This window comes from Chaetodon trifascialis, chromosome 5, assembly GCF_039877785.1.
Source record: "Chaetodon trifascialis isolate fChaTrf1 chromosome 5, fChaTrf1.hap1, whole genome shotgun sequence".
Taxonomy (NCBI): Eukaryota; Metazoa; Chordata; class Actinopteri; order Chaetodontiformes; family Chaetodontidae; genus Chaetodon; species Chaetodon trifascialis.
This window is the reverse complement of record NC_092060.1, coordinates 26,237,622-26,265,492: the sequence shown is the minus strand read 5'-3', so window position 1 is coordinate 26,265,492 and position 27,871 is coordinate 26,237,622. Positions and strand designations below refer to the sequence as shown.

The 27,871-nt window shown below is 38.6% G+C and overlaps 1 protein-coding gene across 6 annotated transcripts in view; it reads right to left on the bottom strand.

Moving 5' to 3' along the window:
• Positions 1-27,871, bottom strand: part of ldb2a (LIM domain binding 2a) — an 88,153-nt gene that overhangs the window by 39,935 nt on the left and 20,347 nt on the right. For all 6 annotated transcript variants that reach the window (XM_070962824.1, XM_070962825.1, XM_070962822.1 and 3 more), the window contains exon 2: positions 25,936-26,038. In XM_070962824.1, coding sequence (XP_070818925.1) covers positions 25,936-26,038 — 103 coding nt within the window. The remainder of the gene's footprint in view (positions 1-25,935; positions 26,039-27,871) is intronic.

Here is a 27,871-nt window from a genome sequence, read left to right as displayed (position 1 = left end):
ATGAAAAAAAGGTGATGTTTTCAGATTGCTTGCTTTATTCAGCCAAATACAAAAACATTCAAAGACACCAAAATACTCAATTGAGAATGATATAAAACAGAGAAAAGCATTTGAAATGATGAACGTTTGGATTTTAAGTTGATGGCTCAAGTGATTAATTTTTTTTTTAAAACATTTTCTGTTGACTGACTATGATTAACCAATTAATCAGTTCTAGTTTCAGATGTAGGTTTGGACCCAAAAAAAAAGAAGTACACAGCTGCAAAACAAGAGGAAGAGGAAAATGTCAATACGAGGTAAAAGCACTAAAACAATTAAGAAGTCAACACTTAAGACGTACTAAGTCTAGACAAAAAACGAGCCCCAGTCATTCACCTCACTGCCAAAGAGAAGTCGCCTCATCAGCCCCATGTTGTAGCCCCATGTTGAAACCGCTATCATTTCTCTTTCAATAGGCAGTCAGATTATAGACTCGCCAACAGCGCACAAGACAAACAAACTTCAGAGGAATAACTACAGAATGACAAAAAAACACGCATGGAGTCCAGGCGACATGAAATATATTTGTTGGCAATCTTACTTAATTTCTCCTTTCTCTCTCTCGCTTCTTCTTCTTCACATTTTCTTTTTCCTGCACTGAGCTGATTGGCCCGTCTTCAGACGCGGGGCACTCCAGAGATACAGATTAGCTGGCACTTGTTTGGGCGAACACAACAAGCAGCATATGCCTCTCAAGTAACGTGTACCCAAACATGCAATTTACAAATAATTAACGTGGTGTTAATTAGTCACATTAATTCATGCCACTTTGTTGGGATCGTTTCCCCCCGTCGGTCCCCAGGACTCCTGCCAGCAACGTCAGCCAGTGAGACGGCAAGAGTGATTTTTCTGCTCCGAAGCGAGCGGGGCGTCAGAAGAAAGGAGGGTCGCTGGCTGGTGCACACACAGTGGCACGCATAAACAAACACACAAACACAAACACAAACACACATACACACACACACACACACACACACACACACACACACACACACACACACACACACCACACACACACACACACACACACACAGAATACATACAGGCAACTACACATACTCAAAAACACATTGAACCAGATATCCAGAGTAATATGCATACGTATATGGTTAATAGTCACACTCATGAATATTTATCCTCCCGTGTGCACGCCCACACATCAAACCAACAAACACAATATGTGCAGAAGCATGTGTGCTCATGTTCGGGATAAGTAGAGAAAATGCTAAACTTTATTCTATTCTATATTTATTCTGTTGTTATTCTCAACAAATCCCAACAAAAGACCAAAACCAACACTGCTTTAGTCTGTCTCTCCATACTTTCCCTACTGTGCCTGTGGCGCTCAGCCTCGAGCACATTCATTCCTCCCGATGACACACAGTAAATCTTCAAAATCAGGTCACAAATATGTATTTTCTTCAACAGCTGGGTGGACAGCAGTAACTAGTCCATTTGTTGAGTACGACTCTTAATACACACTGGATGCACTAATGAGTATTTACAAAAACCGAACGATGCATGTGACACCGTCTCAAAATAAACTACAGTGCCTGTGTTTTTTTGTAATGAAGACACATCACCCACTGAAACAGTGATTTGTTTTTAATAGTTTTTGGACAACAGACCTCAGGCTTTGGCTACACAGACAAATACTTTAGTTAGTAGACTTGTGGCGGTGTTGTTGTTTTGGTGTCTAAGAAAAATATAGAATGTCACCAAACTTTTTACTCAAAAATATCTCTAAAAAGTTAAAGCTAGAATTAGTGTTGAATGGAATTATTTGATACTATTACCAGTGCAATACCTGAGTATCCGTTGTGATACCAAAAAAAAACCCTGCAGCTCATACTACTACGAGTCAAACTTCTCACCTATTAAATGTAGTCAAACCAGAGGCAGTCATACGTATATTATTTGGCTAAACAACACAGATCTAAGAATAATGTAAAATAGTGTATGAGTGAAATCAGGCATTATTCCAACTAATAATGAATAAACAACTTTTGCTATTGTTCAATGCTACATGCATCGACAGACTTCAGTCCCATAATGTTATTGAGGTTTGATGCCATCTGCAGTCTTTGTGTGTAAATACTTGAAAAACTCAAGGGTAGTTTGTGTAGGAACATGGTTCTACTTTATCTTGTGTTGTATACATTTTACATTATATGCATTTGCTGTGGTGCATGTGTGTCAATGCTTTTATATGCAGTGCGTATATGTATGGACTTTTATATACATCTACTATATATGTACTTGTACACTGTTCTGTGATTCTCAGTGTGTGTTTGTGTGTGTATACTATACACACTACACGGTGTGTCTGAGTGCCTGTGTGATTCTGCCTGTGCTTGTGTTTCATGTCTGTGTCAATTGGCATTCATGGTGCACAGGAGAGCAGTGGAGCTATATGCTGAGAGCTGGCTGAATGTGTGTTGTCCACTTAAACACACACATACACATACACATACACATACACACACATACAGCATATACATACAGTAATGAAGCACCCTGGGAGTACAGAGGCAGCTAGGTAAACAATATGCACACCCACAAGCATGAACAAAAATAAATACACATAAACATGCAGAGATGTGCCAGGAAACAAAAGTGAACTATGCCATCACCTCTTACATCTCTCATGAGTAAACAGACCATTCATTAGTACTTTTATAGATTTGAATGCAAGATTTTGCATTTAAATAGACAAGAACTTTGAATGAGTTGGTGAATACCAACTCATTATATGTAATAATCTTATAGTAAATGTTTAGATTTTTATTTGTATTAGTGTGTATATTGACAAGACTATATATTCATTTTTATGTACATAAAAGATTAACTGCTTTAGAATGATAGGAAAACGATATAAAACAATATTCAAGCCATCTTTTATTATTATTATTACAGCAATGTGGGCAGACATTAGCTTCAGGGTTAATGCCTCAAATATTCAGTCCAAAACGCTTCCAGTTAAAGGTCTATATATGAGGGAGGAAAGAGCAAATACTGTATAGCTGCTGAGTCAAAGCAGCCCCAGAATTTCATCCTGAATCAAAGACCAAGTATCAATCCCATTTTTCATGAAGTTGAGAGTAAGAGGCTGGAACCATGACTGGTTGAAATAGTAATAACTATAAAAGAGAGCGTGACAGGCTGTCACTAAATACCCTCCATGTGGCAGCAAACACAAGAGGAGTTCTACTCAAAAAGAAAGTCATTACCTGGAAGTCATTACTTAAAGTTCATCATCCAATATCTGCAAAATATAGACAATCTACTGTGTTGAGGGGTAATCATTTTGTGAGCCATAGATTAAAGCTATTTCTATCCTTTGATAAGTACCATCATTTGTGTCTTAATTTTGCAATGTCAATCATTTTGTGCGCTTTTTTTTTTTTAATGGCATTATCTCAATTTGGAATGAGACTAGTGAAACCCGGACCACTCAGACTTGTCAGCACTGTTCTGTCCAACCTGTCCAGGTAGTTGATGACAAAACCACATACTGGTACAGACAAATTAAAAAACAGGGGTGAGGGGGGGAGGCAAGAAAGTCGGGAGATGCTCAGTGGGCGATTATGCAGCAAACGCAGCTCTCCGCAGTGCAGAAGAGAAAAGAATGGAAATGAGAAGGGGGAGAGCAAGGAGAAGCTGGATGATCCATAATGTCTGCATCCTGCAAATATTAATCAGGTAATTGCTGACTCGTGTCAATGGCCAGGTAGAGCTCAATAAACAGAGCAAGGCACCTACTGGTTAGGGGTTCAATTCCCTTTGTAGTTTAGTGGAAAATAGGGGGCACTGACATTTACAAGGTGAGAGGCTTAGTTCCCTGTGTGGCTTCCTGGAAAAACCAACCCACTACAGCTTAGATCAGTTCTCATGTCAAACTGTCAAATACAGATTTTATTTTCCCTTTTCTGAATATTTATTTCTCCAAGGAGTGGGTAATACGAATAAAATAATAGAATATATGTGTATCCTTTATTTCATAACTTTCGATTCTGGGCCATACAAAGACTTTATGAATTATTGCCGTTTGACTGTGTGAGTAGCTGATTAAAGCATCCAAAACTTTAAGGTCAAAGGACAAGTTATATGTAGGCAAAACTACAACTACACTGCTTCCTGTTGACGTCATGGTCAAGTGATCAACTAAAACATATGTAATTACAAAACAACATATTAATAATATAGAATATAAATAGAATATTTATATATCTGACCAGATATGGTGTGTAGGTGACACAAAGAGCAAAGATAAACATACATTTGGGATCACTGGCAGACACTTACTGTGGACTCTACTGTTGTTTCAAGCATATGTTTTCCCGGAGGACTATCTTGATTCTTAACACTTTGGCTCTACAGTTTTACATTTTAAGACATTCAACTTCCTCCCCAAGGGATTCCAGTCCAAAGTGGTTAAAATGACTGACCAGGGATTTAGTCTCTCTCTCAAGGATAATCTCTGGCTTTCGAGTTTCTGAGTCTGGTCTCCTCCACCTCATAACCTATACATAAGGTTAGGCTAAAGCAAACAGATTATGGGACCTGAAAACTGAGTAGATCAACAGACACAGATAGGTAATATTGATTTTTTTTTTTTTCAGCCGGTGACGTGTGTAAACCAGGGCTTGCTTGGACCTACAGTATGTGTTGTAATCAATAAGCTAAGCTAAAAATACTATTAAAATCAATCATTACCCCTCAGTGTAAGCTACTGTTGATGATCGTCGAAAGGAGAGAAGCATGGATGAAAACCAAGCTGACATATTGATCTGTGAGCTTAATCGATGGTTGAGGAGAGCCTACACTACTTGGCAAACAAATGTCTGTCTTCATAGACTCATATCTCTATCTAAATACCCATTATGAGCCACCATTACTTGGTCAATGGGGAGGGGTATTAGATCATTGCCAAACTGATTAGGTTAAGTGTTTATCAAGCCTCTGACAAACAGGATTGTCGCAAAGTGCTTCACAGAGGACATGCGAAGATATGCGAACAACACAGAGAATGAAAACATGCTCTACCTCTACATTTCAAAAACTCTACCTTAATACAGTACTCACATGCCGACATGAACACTGACAGAGACTATGCATTCATTCAGTGCATACTGGTGAACTTTTTTACTCCACTGTAAAAAAAAAAAAAAAAAAAAAAAAAAAAAAAAAAAAAAAAAGTTAAAAGTGTTAACGGGGTTTTGGGCATCACAACTCCTCAATACAGCCACATGCCGGGGCTCAGCAATTACGAAGACACCATGTTGACACCAAGAACTGTGAATGGTCAGCTTTGGCTGCTTGTGGTTTCATATATCAGTTTCCAGTGCCGGTAAAGACTGATGACAATGAAGGCCAGTTGAGAAAGGCTCAGTAATCCTCTCCTTTTCAGAAACATACATCTTGCAAAAACATCTGTACTGTAAATCCTCTCCTTCTGCAATCGTCATAGTCAATGAAACAAACTAAGCACAATGATCGCACAGCAATACTCGTATATTCAGAGATGAAATAAGGAGAAGCTTCCCATCGTCGTCCTGTAACAGTAGAGCCCAACCTGCTGGCCAGGACCCACAAGGTCTCATAAAATGAAAAACCAAAAATGTTGCTTAATTTAGTTTTTTTTATTGTTTTTATTCTATGTGCTTGCTTCCTTTTATCATCTTCTTCTTTGCTTTCGCCTGTGTACTCTGTAAACCACTTTGGTTTGCCTTGAGGTATGAAATGTGCTATATAAATAAATTTGCCTTGCCTCGACTTAATTTGTAAATTACTGGATATTTTTAGTTACTGCAGCTTCAAAAAACTATCAAATACAATCCAAGAAAGTAGTTTCACTTTCTGGCTGAACACATGCCGTGTGCTGATGGGTCCCAAGTAAAAATAGCTTTTCGCTAAGCGAAAAAGGTTTAGAAACACTGCTCTATATCACAAAGTGAATAAAAAAGTTTAAATGCACTTTTAACTGCTGAAGCATGATTTTAGCTTTGGCTCATCTTTTAAAATGTAGTCGCATTAGAAAGAGATCTCTTCATGGTCAGTATGGACAAAAGGAGGGATTACTCAACCCACCAACTCTTTGACTGTACATATGGCATGTGGGTATTGTATTAATTCTGAAATCTGTGTTTACACGTTGACAACACAACATACTATATACAGTACAGAGTCCCAAAAGAGTGGCGAAAGGGTTAAAAACACCCTGCATATATCTAGAAGCACACTTACACATAGACATACCAGAGCCCACACTCAAAAGTGTACACACACACGCGCACACGCACGCACGCACGCACACACACGCACACACACACACACACACACACACGCGCACACGCACACACACACACACACACACACACACACATACACACACTCGCTCAAACACATACCAGAATGTGGGAATCACTGCCCAGAACATGAAATATTCATCAGTCATAAAACTTTAATTCAATCTCTCTCTCTCTCTCTCTCTCTCTCTCTCTCTCTCTCTCTCTCGCTCTCTCTCTCTGTATTTCCTGTCATTTTGGGGGCTGCTGTATTCTATTTTGTGAGGTAAACACTTCCCCCACTGCCCCTGCAACGAGAAACAATAATAGATTTCATTAAAACCCCTTTTGCACAATTGTCGAAACGCACAAGCCAAAGCACATCATTAAAACGCTGCTACATTTCAGATGGAGGAAACCAGTGTTCACGTAGTTCAAAATTACATTTCAAAAAGGAAAGCTGCTGGGTGGCAAAGAGAAGAGTGGTCCATGTTTAATACTGTGATGCTGTGTTTTAGAGGTCCCCTGTTATCAAACTCATGTCACTCAAACCATGGAATTCAAAACCGGACAAGAAAGGTATAATCGTACCAATGCCTCAATATAGTCTGTAAAAAGAAAAGAGAATCAGGAGCATCTGTGCTTTTATGTTGCATTATCACTGCAGCAATGAGTTTAGGTTCAATTTTGCGACCATCAACATTTTAACAACGAAAAGGCAGGACCACAGTGGATCAAAGCTTGACCAAAGACAAGGCAAAAACTCTTTGTTCCTTAAATTATTGTATATATGATGGGGAAAAAAAATGCCCTGGACAGATACAGCATGTTTTTTTTGCATGAGTCCAAATAACTCATACACATACAGAGGTCCAATAAAAATCCAGATGCTTTTTAAAGTGTTAAAATTTGATTTGGCATCATGACTGAAATTAGCCTAAAGGTCATAAAGTAAGCAGGTTTTCTAGAGGTGGTAAGTACTTAACTAGAAAACAGTAATCATATTCACTTTTAGCCCGCATTGGGAAACTGAAATATGTTTTTGGTGGACATTTTTCAGATACAGGACAATACAGGACAAATCAGAATATAAACTTCATGTTTATGAGACAGGTTTGTCTATACATGACTGACAAAGGGTAAGAAAACAGGAGCTTTGTGCTTTTCAGAAATATAACAGACATACAACTCTCTCAATACTTGTGATGTATATATATAAAGATGCTGTTGGACAGAGATTCATTTTGAGTTAACAAGCTACAAAATAGAGTAACGTCACGTGACTTCTGCACTAAGAAATATGCAGCTGTAACAAGGTGGGCATTCCTTTCCTCCCTACTCCTATATCAGCTAACAAGGGTAAGGTTGAGTACACTGCTGGAAAATAACCAACAGTAAACAGTCCCTTCTGTGCATAGTACTGTAAAATGTCACAGACAGTATTATGTGACTTCAGTGCAACAGTCGCCACGTCCACAACGGACCCTATGTCCTTCGCAGCTCTTCAAAACTGCACTTTAATTTGACAAAACATTGAAAAACAACAATAAAATAAGATCATGTGATGAAACAAGTGCAAAAGAGAAGTTCAAATATTTTGAACATTTGAGTTTAAAAATGTCTTCTTATTAGTATATCTTATTAATACACATAAACTATATTGTATATTGTCTATTGATCAGACCTCATACTACATATTCCAGGTTTTGCGAGGAACAAATAACCAAACCAAAGCCAAGAGAAGGGCTTTCAACAGCAGGCGCATACTGCTGGTAATTTACAGAGGAAAAAAAATCAAGATACTCTATGTCTTCGTCTCGTTTTCTCAACATCTGCAGACCAGTTTCGGCTGAACGGACCTCTATCATTTTGACTTTCCCAGCAGAAATCGTGAGGGAGAGGAAGAGAGAGATAAGGACGAAAGTGTAACAAGAGAGAAAGAAAAACAGCAAAGCATAAAGACAGAGAGAGAGAGAGAGAGAGAGAGAGAGAGAGAGAGAGAGAGAGAGAGAGAGACACATCTCCAGTCACCCTCATCCAACCTCACGCCACGCGTGGATGGCGACTGTTTGGGCAGAGAGGGAAGCAGGAGGGAAAAGAGAGGATGGGGGAAGGGTGGGGGGAGAGTCGGAAGTGTTGGGGAAGGAGGAGGGTATGTCCCCCCGAGGCCAGCCCTCATCCCCTCTTCACCTCCATCCATAATTCAACAGGGGCCACCCCCCCAGCCGCACCGACCCCCAGGGCGCAGCTCCGCGGGGAGGACACAACACGCAGAGCAAGAAGAGACAAAGACACCCCCCCATCACCACACAACCACCACACACACACCGCAAATAGTGGACCAAATAGTGTAACACTGAAAAAAATGCCAGACCTCTGCGGTGAGGTGCATCATTTCCTCCGTAAGTTAAGTCAAACTCCCGTCACACATACTGTGAAAGGACAAAAGCAGAATATCATCAAACAATGCATGACGTTGAGTGCTCAACCAGACGCCAAACACTTGATCACGGGATCCTCATAGAGTGAATTAAGAGCTCACGCAAACAAACACACAAACACAAACACACGCAGTCTGAGTGTGACTCAGGCTCCTGGTGAGCAAGAATCAATGGTAATGAGCATCGCTTTGACTGTTTGGCCTCTGATAATCGAGCCCTGATCTAAAAGAGGCTGCGATACCTGCGAGGCTCTCAGCAGCTCACCTGGGAGAGGGAGGGGTGGGTTATGGTTATTGGGGTGGGGGGAGGTGGGGGAGAATCTTTAGGAGCCACTGGTTTTGTAGGTTTTAAAATTAATCAATTCCACCCACTGCAATGCAACAACAGTCTTGAAAATTTAAAGTGAATACCATGTTGCCACAAGGGCAACTGTTAAAGCAAACATTTTTCTAAAAAAAACAAACAAACAAAAAAATGCTCATTTTACATCAAAAATATATTTGGACAAAATGTAATGTCGACCAAATCACATTTTCCATCAGCATAACTGAGAAGACACACAAGCTGAACATACAAGAATCTGCAGGTTCACCAACAACATTTAATATTTGGTTTCTCAACAATATCTGCCTGTGGCAACTAATGTCTGATTTTAGGCAACTAAAGCACTTGTTTAAGTTGAGGGGGGCCTTTAAGGTGCACTGGCAAGCTACTTGCAATTTGCCTCTGATTCACATACACGCTCACGCACCAGCTGCAGTGAGCTACCATGCAAGACGCCAGTTTAATCATCAAGGGCAATTTGGTGCTCGCCGTCTTGCTGAAGGACACTTGGACATGTTGACGGGGGAGCTGGTGATCAAACTGCCAACCCTGCAATTGGTGAACCACTCACTCTTATTCGTATAAGAAAGAAATTCATTGTTACAGTATTTCTAATCAGAATATAAAATGAAGTACTCACTGAAATACACCTATAGTGCAAGAATTGGGTACTACAAGTTAAAATCATGTCATTTTTATGCCATTTATTGTCAAAAAGGTATACAAAAGAATGAGCCAACAAGATGAAAAAGTCATTTTTCATATCATTCTGACTTGTGAATTTCTCGTCTGATTTGAGAAGCTGTTTCTGCCATTGTGAGTGTGTGTGCATGTGTGTTGAAAGAAGAGTTATTGAGGGATGAAAAAGCGGCACATAAACATTTAATACCTTAAGTAAAGCAGTGCAGGTCCTTTCGAAGACTATGGAGACTGATGGGTCTCCACCACACTGTATTATATATAAATATGGATTTCTCCATGTGTCAATAACTTTACACTGTGAACGTGCACATCAGTGGGTGTGTACATGTGCGCTCTGTGTGTTTTTGTACATATGCCAACACTTTTTCTACTGCCTTTGTATTTGAGACCAGGTGTGCCCTCGTTCTGCGATTTTGTGTGTGTGTGTGTGTGTGTGTGTGTGTGTGTGTGTGTGTGTGTGTGTGTGTGTGTGTGTGTGTGTTTGCAGCTGGATGTGTAAGCTTTAAGCACTCTTTCGCCGCTTCACTGTGTTTGTGTGTTGTGTATCAGCATGCTCTCGCTTTTACAGTGTGTTTGTACATGAGCATGTGTGCACAAGCCAGCATGCCTGTGTGTGTGGTATACGTACACTGCACATTTTCCAGGTGGAATTCTTCTTTTACTCTCCAGTGTGTGGATGAAAATGCTATTCATTATTGATAAAACTTCCCTCTCTCTCTCAGAGCCCATCTTGTTGACCTTTCTGGAATGTTCTACTATTAAAAGCTCATGTTGCACTTCACTCGTCATTTTTTCATGAACTGCATGTTTGTCATTATGACTTGTAGCAAACATTCACAAATTCCATTTCAGCAAAACAAATCGCAGATGTGTCGGGTAAGAGACCTCATGGGACTTTCCCTGGATGCTTTAAATGTAATTTCATGTTTATTTCACTTGTTATAAAATGTAGGTTCACAATGATTTATAAAGTAAATTCAAACAGTCTTGGTGATTACTGCAATTACCAAATTCTGAAGATGCTGCAGTATTTTGGGGGGGGATTTCATTGCTTCCCTCCTTTAAAAAAATAACATAGTGTCAAACTGAATTTGGATTGCTGTATGTTTTGTATGTACAAAATATAATATAAACAAATTAAAAATCTAGTTAAGAGTTCCCTCCTCTCCACCATGTACACAGAATGTTTGTCAAACCTATTTGAACCAAGAAAACAGCATTTTTGCTGCCTTTAAAAACTGCCAATAAAAAAATTCTCACTGTATTTACCATCTGAACGGCATGCAACACACACACTGTACATGGTTAGATACATACACACGTATATCCTGTACATATGCAACAATTAGCAGCTAAAACAGACAAGCAAAAATATGAAGGAAAATGAGGAAGGAGAGAAAGTTGATGGAAAGGCAGAAAAGGAGGAGAGATAGGAGGGAGAAGAGGGTGAAGAGGAAATGGAGAAGAAGTAAGGAGGGAAGGAATGATGAAGATACAAAAGGAAGAATGATTTAGGAGACAAAGTAGCACAGGAGGAATAAGAAGATGAGTTGAGAAAAGAGTGGGAAGCAAGAAGAGAAGGAGGAGAAGGTAGGAGAGATCAACATGGAGACAAGGTGAGGAAGGAGAAATAGAGGGAGAAGGGGATGGAAGCAGAGGAGAGCTGTTTGCGCCATCTATTGTTTCTCAAACTGGAAGGGGAAGCTGGTTTTGTTTTGCTCCAGGGCACACAGAGTGTGGAGAAACAGGAAGCCAGGGGACCTGCCCATCCTCACGGACAGCTGGTGCCCTCCGATAGCCATTCCCCCTTCCTGTTAGCTACATTCAATGGTTCCCACCCTGATCCCGGCCACCTGGAAACCAACCCTACTGACCACTCTCGACATAGCCTGTACAAAGACGGTTGATACCATATTGTAGGAAGCCTGGTTTTGTGTAGTTCTTCAGGGTTCCCCCTACCGACAGGCTCACCTCACCATATCTAAGAGTCTGATTTATCAGTGATTAAACAGCTTATAAGTAAAAAAAAAGTCAATATTTTCATCCTCTGTGTCTTGCCCTGTTCGTGCAGGTCTAACAAGAACATCTCCCCAGACTGTCTTTCAGCTCTTTATTAGCTTACTGCAAATATAATGGTAGCCGTGTAGACATCCAATAAGAAACAAGAACTAGATCTGAGGTAATTTAGAAGGTGCCACCATTACAATTTGACTACCAGAGGACAGAGAGGTTCTTCAACTTTAAAATATTCCACTTGGTATGTACAATGAATCTTCCTCACAATTAGAAAGTAATAATAAAATCCATACAGGATGTGTGTTTATGTTATGTTTATAGTACATTCTCTTTTATGGGAAAGTGAATTAATTCTACATTTAAATATAGTCACACTTCAGGAATCATAGGAAATATAAGTATGAAGATGTACCCATTGGGGTAAAAGTATTTTCTTAATCCACAGAGCTTTTTAATATAATTTATAATATCCTATTCATAATTTAGTGCAAAATCACACCACTATGATCAGAATCAAGTTATATGTTTGTAGACTACAAAAAACATTGCAGCATCAAAGTTTTTTTTCTTGCCATGTTGACTCTTTTGCTAACCGAGGAGCTAATGTGCTTGAAATTCTTTACTCTGCAGTTATTGTAAAAAAAAAGTTTTAGCCATTAGTCGTGTGTTGCCATAAAAAAAAGTCCAGAATAGCTAATAGCACATTTTTTACGGTAAATTATGGGCCCTCCTGCCAGCAGCTAAACGTCATAGCTCACTGCTCCACTATCATGCCCATAATCCCAATAAAAAAAGGACCTCTCGAATGTTCTTTCTATAGAAACTAGGTCCGGTTCAAGTCTCTTTCAGGTAAATGCAGAACTGCAGAAACTTAACATATTGTTTTCCAAAATTAGAGCATTCTTCTTATTCCTACGCTTTGTTCCACACATACACAAACAAGTCGGGTGCCATTGCTTAAAAATTCTGAAGTGTGTTCTTTTAATGTTATATTTTCCTCCACGTCCTTTGTTGAAAGCACTCAATAAACAAAACTGATTTGGTGGAAGTGAAGTAATGGCACACAAGAAAATACTAATGGCGCACAATAATAATTTTCAGGAAAGAGTCCTCTGCTTTGTTTTGTTAAAAATGAATTGCAGGTATCTCCTAATGTGCTTTACTTTCCTGCCAGCAGGCTTTTTGTGCAAGAGTAGGCGTCAATTATTTTAGATATTGGATATTGTTTTAGAACGAAAAGGCTACGATTCCCAGCAGCCTCAGAAGAACCCCATTATGTCTTTAAAAGGCCTATCTCTTTCTTCTCTGGTCAAACAGTCCAACAAAACCACTGCTCATGTCTGCGGTTGTATATTTTCATCAGACTCTCAGATAAAATGCACACTGTGCTTACACCCACAGATTCGCACATACTGCATTATACAATCGTTTGGAGAATAACAGAAATCCAAACTGGATTCACATCAATTCGAGCCTCATTCATTGATTGGCATGACTGTTAAATGTTGATTAAGAGAGGAGAATAATAAGGGTATCATTCTGTCTTTGCCTCTTGCTCACTCGGAGTTCACTTTGATGGTAATTCCTACGAATTTTAATTGCAGCTGTTTTTCGGTTTAACCCGTAATTTAAGGCTAAAAAAAACTGTATATCATGGTCTAATATTCACAAATTATTTTCCACTTAGCACAGGGACTTAGAGCTGTATTTGCAGGCAGTATGTTTTCATAAACACTGCATGCATAAAGGGAAGTGACTCATTTAAAATATTCATTATCATAAAATGTTTAATATACTGCAGCAAATTAAACAACAAAATACATTTAATTATTGATGATAAATGCACTCAAAACATATGATTGAGACATTTCTAATTAACTAAACAGTGCAGTATTATCTATTTTAATAGTTTTTCCAAATGTTACAAGCAGTAACAAGGCAAAATGGAAGAAAGTGATATAAACAAAAGGGGAAAATGTATGACAGGAACATATCTCTTTTTTTATGTCATGCCAATACATTGATGGGACCTGATAGGGAGTTGACAGCTCCATACAGACAAGTTGCTTCTGTCTCTCGTCATGTGAATCGAGCGACTGCTTCTGATAATTGCTGGTGCCTTTAAAATGAGCTGGCCTCATTCAGAAATTGCCACAGTAAGAGATCGATTAGTCATTTTAACCATAGAATATCTAGCTTCTATGGTGAAAGAAACATCACTGCCATGTTCATCCTACTCAACTCTAACTCAGACATGTGGCATTCAATCTGATTGGCTGCACAAACCACACACAGAGAGGAGAGGAGCTGGAGGGGCAGGGAGGCAACAATAACAAGCTTATCGCTGGTGACAAGGTCAGAAATAGTAAAACTCTTTTTGTTCTGGCACTGACCAAACAATCAACTACACAAACTCAATACATTGTAGTTAGAGAGTATATAAAACAACAGAACCACAAACTTCAATTCGACTTTGAAACTGATTCCCTTAATATTCATTCAAAATTTGTACTTTTTATATTTTAATGGCCAATTAAGGCAGCTTCACAGGTCGCAAGGTCAAAATAGAGGGCTGCAACAGGATTGGGATCTCATATGTCCTGCTGGACCCAAATCCAATGTTGTGGTTGCAGGATATTTTCACTATTACATATGTGGCGCAGGTGGTCAGCGTCATCATCAGAAGATGAGCTCATGAAGCTACATGAGAACAGGAGAGGCTAGTTGTATTAGATTTAATTCTATACTCAAAAGCACCGCCTTACAGTAAACCCAGTCAAAGTCGGAATGGTTGCTTAACTTTGATTAAATTGGTTTAAATTTTGTCCCAACAGCATGTAAAAAAAATGGAACGTGGACTAGTTTATTCGGCTTTACTTAGTAATCACTTGATTGTAGTCTTTTAGTCATGAAGGTACAAACATCTCATTATGAAAGTTTTGTGAATATTCTTTAACTTTTTGTACAATGATTTTAAAATCGGCACTGTACTCTGGAACTGCTTTATATTTTACTTGTAGTGTACTGCAAGCCCATCCAGGCTGGATGTATCTGTATGAATGATACAATAATAAAAAAGTAAGTGCATCATTATAAGCATTATTGATGCACTTAGGATTACACTACCAAGTAATGCTTCAGTTTAGTTTGCACCTCTTTATCTCTACTTGGTCAGATACTGATCATTTTCCTATAAACATCAATTCCATTTAATTAATTTGCCATCTCTAATTCAGATAAGCCCTGTAAATAATATCTTCCAGCATCTTTTCTGTATTGGTTTCTATGAGAGACCACATTAACTATTAGAGAAACAGGGAAATGGTGCAAAACTTTCTTCATCCACTTTTATTTCTTAGTCTCTCAAGTTGGAGCAGTTTTTAGACATACACTAAGGCTTATTTTCAGTTCACATCTTCGAAAGGTGGCTCATTAAACAGTTGAGTAACTGTAATAGCATTTCTTTAGATTTAGAAAAAAATCTATAAGGGCTAAATGCGTCTTATTTTCCCTGCAGGACGGGTCACACAGGATTTCAGAAGAAAGCATTGTTGCAGGCGGGTGTTCAGACAGGAGAGGGATCGTGGATCTGCGGGAGCCAGCGGTAATGGTCAGACTGTGTGGACTGTGTAGACCTCTGGTAAAAACTTACTGATAGAGACACACAAAGACTGTTTTGTGTTACCACAGAATGAAATGAGCACCTCAGAGACAGCCTCATCAAAACCTGTGTGCTGTGAGCTTCACAAAGCTGGTATTTACTGCTCGACTGTCATTTAGAAACCGTCCCTATCCAAGGCCACAGTACAAAGTTGAATACAGGGTTCGAGACACAAAACATAGATCAGCAAGCTCACTCATTTAAAAGCAGCTTCATAATGACCATGATGAAGTCAAACACCTTACATGGCCTCACCAATTAGCACCTCTAAACACTTTTGAACCTTTTCCACATAGATAAATAAACTTAAAGAAAGGTCCACTATTTTACTACACACACTGACAATTAAATGACCATGATCTAAAAAAAAATAAATAGTAGTGTCAAAGTTTGTGGATTAATCGAAATTCAGATCAAAAGTGAGAGAAAATCTGCAACAACTTTGATGGATGCTTAACAATGAAAGTCATTTATCCAACAAAAATGTCAAACTGTCAAATAGAAAACTGGTTCTGGCCTCACAAATGTGAGGATTTAGCAATATCTCTGTTTTATATCATTGCAAGCCAAGTATCTTAGGGTTTTGGGATTGTCAGTCAAACAATAATTATATTTATAAATATTAATTAAAAAATATTAATAATAAATTAAGTTAATGTGGAGGATGAAATAACCCTACTCTGTATTAAATGTCTATATTCAGATATTGAGGATCATTTACATTATTTTGCCTGATCATATGCATTAAATGGATTTCTACACTCTCACAGTGCTTTTCCACTGTTTCTCTGAAGGGTAAGCTGTCATTCAGTCCTCTTTCCTACTCTCTGCATTTCTCTCCATCATTCTCTCTTTGCCCAATTCATTTTGACACATAGAAACTTGATTAACACATTGTCAGCTGTCAGAAATATCACGAAAACAACACAAGCGTAGTTTACAACAGATGGCAGTGTCGAACTATGCAGGAACAGAAGAGACAGCAAAATGTTAAGGCTATATATATTTTGGTTTAAATCTATAATTTCTATTGCATCTCTCTCCCTCTGTCTCTCTCTTTGTGGCCAATCCAGCACTGTGGTTCCCAGGCTCGGCTCGACTGTCAATCAGCAGCATCCTACATCTCAGCGCTGCAGCTGAGCCAGGGCCGCATCATCCCGCCTGCCAATCACTGCTCTACACCTTCAATCCATCCTATCCATCTCTCTGTAAAGCAGCTTCGCACACCCCCCCCCTTTCAAAACAACCCCCTCCACAGAAGCATTGAGATCCCCCTTTAACTCTCAAACCAACCAACACACGCGCACTAACACATGCACACGCAAGCATTCGCTATCGCTCAAACAGACAAAACACACTCACAATAAGACACAGATACGGAGGCATAGATGCACACACATGAACACACATACACCAGCAGACAGGCAGGCCGACACTGCACCACTCCCATACCTTCATTTGGGACTCCACCTCTCCTTCTCTTCATTCCACCACCCAATTCAATGATACAAGCCCCCTCCGACAAGCCTTCCCCAAACCCTCCGCTGTCAATCTTTTATTCAACAGAAAGGGAGTCAGATCACAGCACTAGACTTATCCTACTCTTTCAGACCTCCATTCAGGTTCGTTTGCACAGATACTGCATTAACCCAATCTGTAAACATCATTCTGATTACAACCCTGATTCCACAAAAGTTGGGATGCTGTATAAAACGTAAACAAAAAAGAATACAGTAATCTGCAAATGAACGATGGTTTCCAAAGTGTTGTTGAGCTCATGTAGTAATATCCTCACCCCTTCTTTGCTTGTGAGGATGTGGTGACGCTGATCGGCCATTAACATTATTATAAAATCATACAGAAAGGACACACTGGATAACAAATAACATTATGATGACCGTAGGAATGGGCTACTGATGGAAAAACTTTATTACATGGCTTTTTATGCTGAAAAAGTCATTTGCACTGATGAATTTCATAGCAACCCTTCAGCTTTATGCAGCTTTTTAGCCCTTATTTAGTAAACTGTTTTAATTTTATGGCACATTTACTGTATGGTTCAGTGAGTCCTGTTTAGCTGCTTTCACCAAACAATTTCTAATAATACCACTGATTTCAAGAATGCAATCTGCCTAGCCACATCACAGAAAAACACAGTTGGCAACTTGCTGGTGAACAAAGTGGAGCATTTAGCAGTTAAAAGACCTACACACTTTCTCAGATAGGAGACCAAAACAGGCAAAAAAAAGCAGAAAATATTGGAATGACATTCCTCATGTGCCCAGAAACATGGCTCCAGAGTGCTGGTAATGTTACTCCATCTGCTGGATGTGTAAGTAGGCAATATTTTGCAAACGCATGAGTCTCAACAACCAGATAAGGCTATAAAGTTTACCCACTTGTCTCAGTTTTTCTTTCCCCTAGTGGTCAGAAATTGATTAAAGCAGCTTTAATATCACTTTGAGACAAAAGAGACATCACATTTTTACAGCACTAACCTCCGTGAATGTAAAGATGACATATTTTCCAGTTCTCGTGTACTTAATTTTAAATGTGTATAGACAACATAATATTTTTGTGAGCGAGGTGAGGGCTTAACAGCAACCATACCAGGTTAGGTTCTCATCATGTTTGTTTCAGGTCTGCTAAAGAGTAGTACGATGTTAAATACATTTTTAAGTGTTTTGTTCGCAGTATACAAATTCCTTTTGTTTGGAATAAAACCATTTGAATCGATACACTGGGTAAAATGATTAATGCCTTTCAGAAGAAGTTTTATAAATGGGACAAAATACAGGAGCCTGGTCATTACTGCAGAGTATAACCCTGATGAGAAACTGCGCATTACATCTTCTGTTGTTCATGCTGAGGCATAAAATAAACTGACTGCAACTGCAAAATGTCACACGTGACTAAAATCTGCTGAAGTCATGTTTAATTGTATGTATAAAAAGCCTATTTTTGGATACAATTAGACCACACTATGACTTGCTAAAACTGCTCATTATTATGTTGCTGGTATGTGCCAGATCTAAGACGTAAGCATCATCACATTTCCAACTGGATATAATGTGTTTACTGATGAAAAACTCCCCAGTTTTAATTCATAGCACCTAGTGAGTTCCTTGTTAAGCTTCCATCATCGAGAGGCAGTTTTGTTCATCCCTTCACTCGTATAAAACTGTTTCCCTGTGTTTTCTTCCTCCTCATTATGTCCTCATGCTTGCTTAAAGATTATTAGCTGTGGTCATTTTATCGCTGCAATTATTGCGTGCTGCAATGCAAGAATAACTAGATGAATTGTAAATGTGTTGTGAATCACTTTCTCAGTTTGCCCTGAATCAGCCCACTAAACACGCAGAGTTTTCCCTCTCTTGTTTGAACTACATCTAAAATGAGCCTTGCTCTTTGATTGCATCATGGAGTGCAGCTTTCATCAGATGCCTCAAAGATTGCAGAGCCACACAAGGTACTGGGGCGAATGTTAAGGCCATGGCAATTGGGGGTATAATTAGACAGAGTTCCTGAATATTCTGCGTAGAAAACAATAATTGGCTTACGACGATGGAGAATTGTTTTATACACATACAGAGGTGCACAAAAATGCACCCAAACACTCTCCCTGTGTAGATGAAATAGGATGGCAACAAGTACACATTAAAAATATAAACTTCTATCAAAGCAATATACTGTCATAGCAATACAAGGCTTTAATAAGTTTTATTTCCAAAGATGCTATAAAATATTATGACATATTGGAGACTACAAATTCTCACTGCTCACATTTAGTGCTCTTCAGATCTTTGCAACAACAAGGCGAGGCAAGAAATAATGCAATCTGTCTGGATAAGCTGCTTATGTCGTCTTCTGACATGGTTATTGTTACTGATACATGTAGATTACAATTAGACCCAACAGACGATCTGGTGAAGTTTGCTTTTCATTAATGACACAGGGTGGGAAATTATTCATGCAGCAGTCACATGCTCTGCCTCTTAAGACAGTCAAATTTCTGCCCTTTCACCAAACTGTCATTTGAAGGTTTTCTATCTCAGTATTCTCCTCTTGCTGGAAGAAGAGTAAAATACCTTCTTAATTTGAGGTTATGCTAACCACAGCAGCCAATGAAAATACCCTGTCTTTGAGATTATGGTAGCAACACATTTCATTTTGATTTGTTGATTATGTTGTGATATATCAAATAACCATTGAGTGAAATGTCAGAAAACAATGAAAACTGCCCATCACAGTTTCCTAAGTCCAAGGTGGCACCTTGAAATTGCCTGTTGTCCAATGCCAAAGGTACTGAGCTCACAGTGAAATAAAATGGAAAAGGCAGCAAATGCTCACATTCAAAAAGAAAAGCTGACCCTTTGGAGAAAAAGATAATCAATGATGTATAAGTGAATCAGTGTCAGGGTGTCTATGTAATATATAGCAGTCGGCCAAACAACATACTGCAAGCGTCCTACATGGTTGTTTCCTCCAACCCATAGTCCAAAACCCAAAGATACTCAGTTTACGATACTTTTAAATAGAGAAAAACGGGAAAATACACAATATTAGGAGGAGCAAATCAGAAAAAATATACTGTAGAGTGGATGAACACAAGACCATCTCTTAACATTTTAACAGCACCACTTCAGTCTTTTGCAACTGCAGACTCAAAAGGTCTGTTAAACTAAAGCTTTGTTGATCTTACATCAAATTGTGTTTGATCTTGTTAATTGTTCTGTCGGGAAATAGTGAAAATCCCCATTATAATTTCACCAGTCTTGACTGGTTGACCGTCTTCAAATAACTATCCTGCCATCAGTCCAAAACCCAAAAGATTAAATATCTAAATGTATAAAATAAAAAAGCAGCACATCCTCACATTTTGAGAAGCAGGATGAAGCAAACATTTTGCATTTTGCTTGATAAATGATAATCGATTATCAAAATTGACAAAGTTGATGATAAATTTTCTGTCGACTAATGAATCTGCCCTGGTTAAGCTGTCAAAATTGATTTATGAATAAAGAATTGCAGGATAGAAAACACAGCAACAGAGTGCTCATGAAGGACTGAAATGCATTAGTGTTCATCCTCCAACAATTATCACACAAGCATTTCCAATATGATGCATTTCCTCTGAGAAGCCACAATGAACACCAGCTGGAGACAAGTTACAAAACACCTTAACACAGGTCCATGCAATAAAAAAAACAGATTAGTTAAATTGGCTTTTCTAATTTTTCCTCTGCTGAACATTATGAAATTAGAGCATGTCAGACTGGAGTGAAATGATTGTTTCCTTGTAATTATCGTATAAGCTACTGTATGACTCAAAAAACATAATTCAGTTTCAACAAGGATTGGATTTCTTAAACTTATACCTCCATATATTACACAGGAAGTATCTCAGTGGAATAATAAAATGCTTATGATTGCTTTAAATGGAGAATCGAATAAACATTTTAACAAAAACAAACTCAAATATAACGTGTTTTACATGCTGCAGTTGTATAATGAAACACATATATGAAGACTTGCCATTTTCATTTGCTTAGTTTGATCTTAAAAGACACAAATATTCTCTCTTCAGTTTAGAAATGCCATAACAAATGATGTGCGATACTGTAGAGCATAAATAAGCTCCAAAATAATAAGCACACCCCACCACTTTAGCCTTAGGACTAGCATCCAGAATCCATACGGCTGCATATTGAGAACTTCTTTTTAAACATGTTGTCCTACTCAATACTGTCTTAAAAGACTTTGTTCCACTGAAAAATGTTACGACCTTTTGTTGTAACTCTCCCAACATGTATGGTTGGCCCTTTTAACCACTGGTGACCACTCTCCACCTCATACACCCACGCATCTCCACTGGTCAGTGCTGCTCTGACCTGTGTGACGATAACTACATATATCTGCACTTTTTGTAGGGCTGCAAGCAAAGATTATTTCAGAGTAAGGCCAGTGGTGGTCACATTTACATTTTGTATGTTAGGCAGTTAGCTGATGCACTTGTACAGAGTGATGAACACTGAGCACAACAGCAGAGTGAGCCTAAATTTCTGGACTGCAAACAGTAAAATCAAAAAAACAAAGGATGCAGGAGTCAAAGCCCGCTGATAACAGACAGGACAGAAATTCCTGCCCCACAAGAATGATTCTGTAAAATAGAAAAGGTGCAGAAGAAAGCTTCAGGGAGAAAAGAAAAGAATCCTGTTTTTGTTCCCCTAAAAAACAGCATATTCACATATGCAAATACTGCAACTGTCTAACATGTGATACACACCAAGCCACATATCAGTATATTTATCTTTACATAACTATTCTATTGTGTTCATTTTGTCACCGCAATCTTAATATCATATAGTCACAGTATAAAGAAATCCTTGCAGCTTATGAAGGGGGTATTTAGTACACACTCAGACATGGCTGCATTTAATTCAGTTTAAATGTACTTAGAAATTCTAGTTTTCTTTGTTTCATCCACAGATGGAAGTTTCGATAAATTCATTTAGATGGGAGTAGACAGTGAAATAAACATTTTAATCTGCCTGCCTTGTGAAGTGAAAGAAAATCACACTACAACAAATGTCTCAAACCCAATGAGTGCAGGTAAAAGGTTACTTCCTTTTTGCTGATATGCAGTTATAAAATTAGGGATTTCATTCATACACTGTTGGATTGCGATATTCTTTGATTTCTCAATCTTAAAATAAATTGGAATAAGTAACTGACAAGCAATGGTTTGAGTAATTTTCTGGAGGAACAAAAATATCAAAAGTTTGTTATTCTTAGTCTTCCATGAGATTAAACTGAAAAACTTTGGGTTTGCGACTGGACAAACAAAACAAAACAAACGAATACACAACATGCAGACCTCAGGTCGGGCTTTGGAAAGCTGTGATGGGAATTTTTTTGACCAGATGTTTAACTGAATGATTGGCAAATTAATCAACAATAAAAGTACTCCATTATAGTTACTTTTTTAATTTTCTCTAGATAAGAGTAGCATTAGCTGCAACAAAAATATCAGAATAGATGACAAATATCTTGAAGGAAATCAAACTGGGTTTAACCATCACGTGATATAAAATCAAAAATAAAGTGATGCACGTGTGTCATAAACATTGCCTTACTTACTTTTCCTGGTTTTCTCACTTTTAAAAGGAAGCCAGTCAGCAAGGTATATCAATACCAAACAGAAATGTTCAAATATGTTAGCATGGAGCACAAGAGCCTCACATCTGCAGTGGATTCTGGATGATGTGTCTACGTTATAATAATTTACGGAAAGTTAACCCATACGTCATTTTCCCAAGTACGGTTACATAACCTAAAGCAAGACATTGAAATCCTCTTACCTGCTGAATCATTCTAAGTCGTTCAGTATCTGCAGCTAAAATTAACAAGGTTACGACAATGAGAACGACAATGACAAGCCTTCGCTGTATGATTCACTGTCCTGTTGTTGCCTACACATAATGCAGCCAATGAGAAGCCTAGACAGACAACATCATCACTTTCGGAAGGTGTCATTCTTAGTTTTTCTTTTGACTCAGATCTGTAGCTGGGTACATGAGGGTGGTGGATTTTCCCCTAGTGTTTGTGTGTCTTTGTGCATGTGTGTAGCATTGCACACCTGAATGTGAATCGAGGAACGCTCGCGAGTGACGGTGAGTCATCATCGCCATGGTGTTAAGCCTCCCGTTCCCGGGGGAACAGGGTTACCGTCTCTACACCACTGGGGATTTTTATTTTTACATTTGAAAAGCAAACCAGGGCCCAGCTCACAACAATCCTCCTCTCTCTCTCTCTCTCTCTCTCTCTCTCTCTCTCTCTCTCTATGACTGGGCTGAATCACAGACACACACATACTGACACACACAAATGCAGCAGACACTACACACATCTCCTCATTTCAGAGCACCACGTCCTTATCTATGTCTGTGTGATATTCAATATGTTTCAGATATCAAAACATGAACCTATGCAGATGAGATGAAGGGGACAATATCACAAACTCAATAACAGCCTCTCTGCTCTGTCATTTGCTGCTGAAGACCACAAACTGTAGCTGCAGTCTTGGTGTTTCTAACTATGTACACAGAATCACGTGTTGAGAACATTTCCTGACATCCAGGCCCTTGCATCCTTTATATAAAACTAACACTGACCTAGAGCCTATGAGAATAGAATAAATCTTCCTACCTGGAAATTTAACTTAAAGCAATAGCTTAACCCTTTATAACACTTTAAGGCTTTATTTCAGAGAGTTACAAGAAATGATCAATACCACTCATGTCTGTGCATTAAGTATGGAGTTAGAGCTAGACAGCAGTGAGCTTGGACTTCACACAGAAGTTACAGGTTAAAATTGACAGGAAAGAATGGGAAACATCTCTGAAGCTTATCAGTTAAACATTTGTGGATTTGAGGGGAGTTACGTGGTGTAAAAGATTAAACTGCCCTCGACCTCACTGAGACGCCAAGATTCCATCAAGTCAATGTTGTTCGCCAAGAAACTCTTAGAGCTAATAACTTCCCCTAAAAACTCATAATGTTGTTTTTACATTTCTGTTTTGGTTTAAACAAACAGCACATGTGTTAATTAGTGTGCTTGAGAGATATTGGTGGGCAGATTTTTGAACTTTGCACAGAGCAGGCTAGCGGTTTCCCCTCGTCATACTTAGCTAAGCTAACCACTTCCTATCTCCAGCTTCATACTTAATGCACATAGTGGTCTTCATCTACCTCTGAGCAAGACAACAACCAACAACTCAAGGAGCACACAGTCGGACCCTTAATTATTGTTCCCCTACTGAAAATTCTCGATTGAGAGTTTCCTTTTAATGATATCTTCTATGTTCATTAACGTAGAAACGAGGGAGTCTCCAGGATAATCCGAAGATACTATAGGTTTTGTTCTGGCCATCGGTTTTAATTATTTAAATGCTGTTTCTAAGATATCATGTTTTATTCTGTTAGTTTGGTAGAGTAGTTGGTCTAAATAGTAGGAATGGGTCATGATTTTTTAATTTTCCATTAATCATTAAATTAAAAAGAACTGAATCTTCAAAGAACGGTGGAATAGTTCCCAGTGAAAATCGAATACTATTTTTGCCCATCCCTACTAAATACTACAGCGCCAATGAGCCTCAGCCACTGTTGCTATGGAGAGGAAGCAGGCAGATGCACAAATCCGAACTGTAGAAAATTATTTTCTTGTTGTTGCAGTTGGAAATAAAACGGCAAATTTTCCAAATTCATACGAAATGACATGGGAACAGGGAACTGATTTAAACTGCTAAATGTTTTATTTTGAAATGCAACGTTTTAGCTTAAGATCGCTAATACTGATTTTTAAAGGCTAGGACTGGGAGCCTCCTTGGGAGTTGCAGTTGCAGACTTAAGTCTTCACATTTATATGTAAACAGTGTCCACTGGACCACTGGGACAAAGTTGAATCATACACTCCTGGAGGCTGTAGATCACGAGTGATATTTCCAAAAACAACGCACATCACATGCCAGTCAGTCCTCGTGAGCTTTATATCAGCAGGTCATTAGTCAGGTCAGTATTGAGAATTGATTCAGAAATAAAAAAGACCTGGATAAATACCAAGGTGAATACATTTTTTCCCACCCTTAATGTCTATGTAGATAATGAACACAACTTTAACATTTGTAAGCTTGGAAGCCCAATATGACTCCTCCAATGTCTCAACTCTATTGGAAATAAAATGCCTAGATAGCAGCATACTGTCGTTGCATTGTCGTGGCATTGTGATCTTGTACAAAGGGAGATGTTTTGTGAAGTTTCTCAATACAGATATACCCAATAATTGGTCTATTTTCAAGACTGTGGTTTACATTTACATCTTTATCTAAAAAGCACAGGCCACAGTACAGGCCTGAGATGAAATTTTCAGAGAGAGGTTACAAGAAGTTATGTGTGGTGTGTACAAATGTGCAGCAATCAGATACATAAGAGAAAACTATTGTTAGAAGATGGAGCAAGTAAAAACACAATGCAAAAATGTTTGACTCAGTGCTACAGATCTCTTCTTTCCTCTTCAGGTTAACAGTTTTTTTCTTAGAGGTGTTTAAAGGAATTCTGGGAAATGTAGGAAATCAATAACATAACTGGATGAACACAAAGCACACTGAAGAAAAGTGGAAATACCAAATTACACCCCCTCCATTTCATTGCCTTTCATGAAGGATGTGCAGACTGAAACGTCATTAATGCATATACTATCAGTAAGCGATGGTGTGCGCGGAGTCTTTTCACTTTCAAATAAAAAGTAAACAAAGATATTCTGCTCATGCATCTTATTTAAACTCACATAAAGAATAATATATTTCAGCTGAGCTAACAGACTTTTTCTTCTAAAACAATTATTCACAATTCTAAAATGTAATTATTGCATTATTTGTGGTATTCAGAAATACTATGGGCCTCTTACTGTATCTCTTTGGTCCATCTTCGAGGCAGAAGGACAGTGTGAGAGTGGCGTCCTCCTCAAAAAACTCTGTAGCAAAGGCATCCCACCACAAACTGTCACTTTCCTGTTGAAGGACAAAAAGAAGAAAACTGTCATACCAACATGAACACTACATTTTCTTTAGCTTAACTTTTAAAATTACAGAATATGTAATATGTAAAAGGTGTGCCCTCCATCATCTAAAACAACCATGAGTTGTTTTAGTTCGGCATGAAACTCTTCTTCTATTATTTAATAACCCAGCGAATTTCCTTTATCCAGGTTGTCGCTCTTGTGCTGCTGCATTTTTTTTTTTACATAAATTCAATATTGATTCATTCTGATAAGACAAAGATATTGTGGCCATGCAGGCTTTTCTTTGAGACAAGATAAAAAAAGAACATTGTTTTTTGATATACAACATGAAGTCAGCAGTGCAGGGCAAGTATTCCCTTTATTGTAGATTGGCTTGCTTGTTCCTTTTCATTAAAGTGAATTTTATGAGCTTTATTTAAATCACTGTTAGGGTTTACAAAGGGCTTCAACAATCAAGTATGGACCGTAAAACAGTCAAATACAAAAACAAATTATGACAGGGCCATAAAAAGACATCACAATATGAAGGATAAGAACAAAAGGCTAACAGCTAGAAAAATGAATTAAAAGCATATCAAAACGTGTCTACAACTTAGGTTTAAAAAAGTGATCCCAAAAAGGATGCTGGCTGCTGGCCTAAGCCTCCCATACAGGTCGATGTAAAACCAAAGCCTGGTAACACCCTTTACTTTTCTTAAGCCTGGACTTTGGGAGAGCCCTGCCTGAGGCTCCGACTACTTTGAATTACTAGCTGAGGTCCAACAGCTTTATAATTCACTGCATCCTCTACTTTTTACAGCAGCTGGAGATACCTTTAGCTTGTATCTTGTATTTTGTATCATTATTATTATTATGAGTATCATTATTATTTACTGTAGTAGTAGTAGTGGTTGTGGTGGTTTATAGTTATTTCCTTTCATGTATTAATAAACAAATGTTTCAAACAGATGCACACTTGAATGTTATCATTTTGGCTGTGGCAGAGAAGTGACCATATTATTCACAGGAGTATTAGTTGTGGTAATAATAGCAACAGTCATAGCAGACTATTAGAAACAGTATCACTAATAGAAGCAGTAATAATAGACGAAGAGTAGATGTGGTAATAGTAAGAGTAGTCTGAGCAGTAATACCAACAGTTATGGACAAATATGGTACCTGTTGTAGTACTAGTGGTATTAATAGTAGTAAAAGTAATAGCATCAATGGGAGTAGTTGCAGCTTTAGTAAAACGGTACTGGTAGATGTGGTTGTAGTAACTGCAGATGTAGTGGCATTTCTAGTAGCATTAATATTACTAGCAGAAGACGTTTTGGTTGCAACACTACTGCATGTTTTAGATGTTTCCTACTCCAACGCACCTGATTCAAATGAGTGGCTTGTTATCAGGCCATTGCAGAGCTTGATGATGAGCTGATCATTTGAATCTGGTGTGGTGGAGGAGGGAAATATCTAAAACATGCCGGGCAGTGGGGCCCGAGGACCGGAATTGAGAAACACTGTACTAGTAGCAACGGGCGGCACGGTGGAGCAGCAGGTAGTGCGCGTGCCTCACAGCACAGAAGGTCGCCAGTTCGATCCCCGGGTCAGTGTGAAGTTTGCATTCGCCTCATGACAGCTGGGATAGGCTCCAGCCCACCCGCAACCCCGAAAGGGCTAGTCGGGTATAGATGATGGATGGATGTACTAGTAGCAACTGTGGCACCAACAACACAACAGTAACAATAACAATAGTAACTGTACAAAGGGATGTCTTTTTTCATGTGAAGCAATTGGTGCACATGATTCACAGCACTCTGAGCTACATGTCTTTTACAAACAG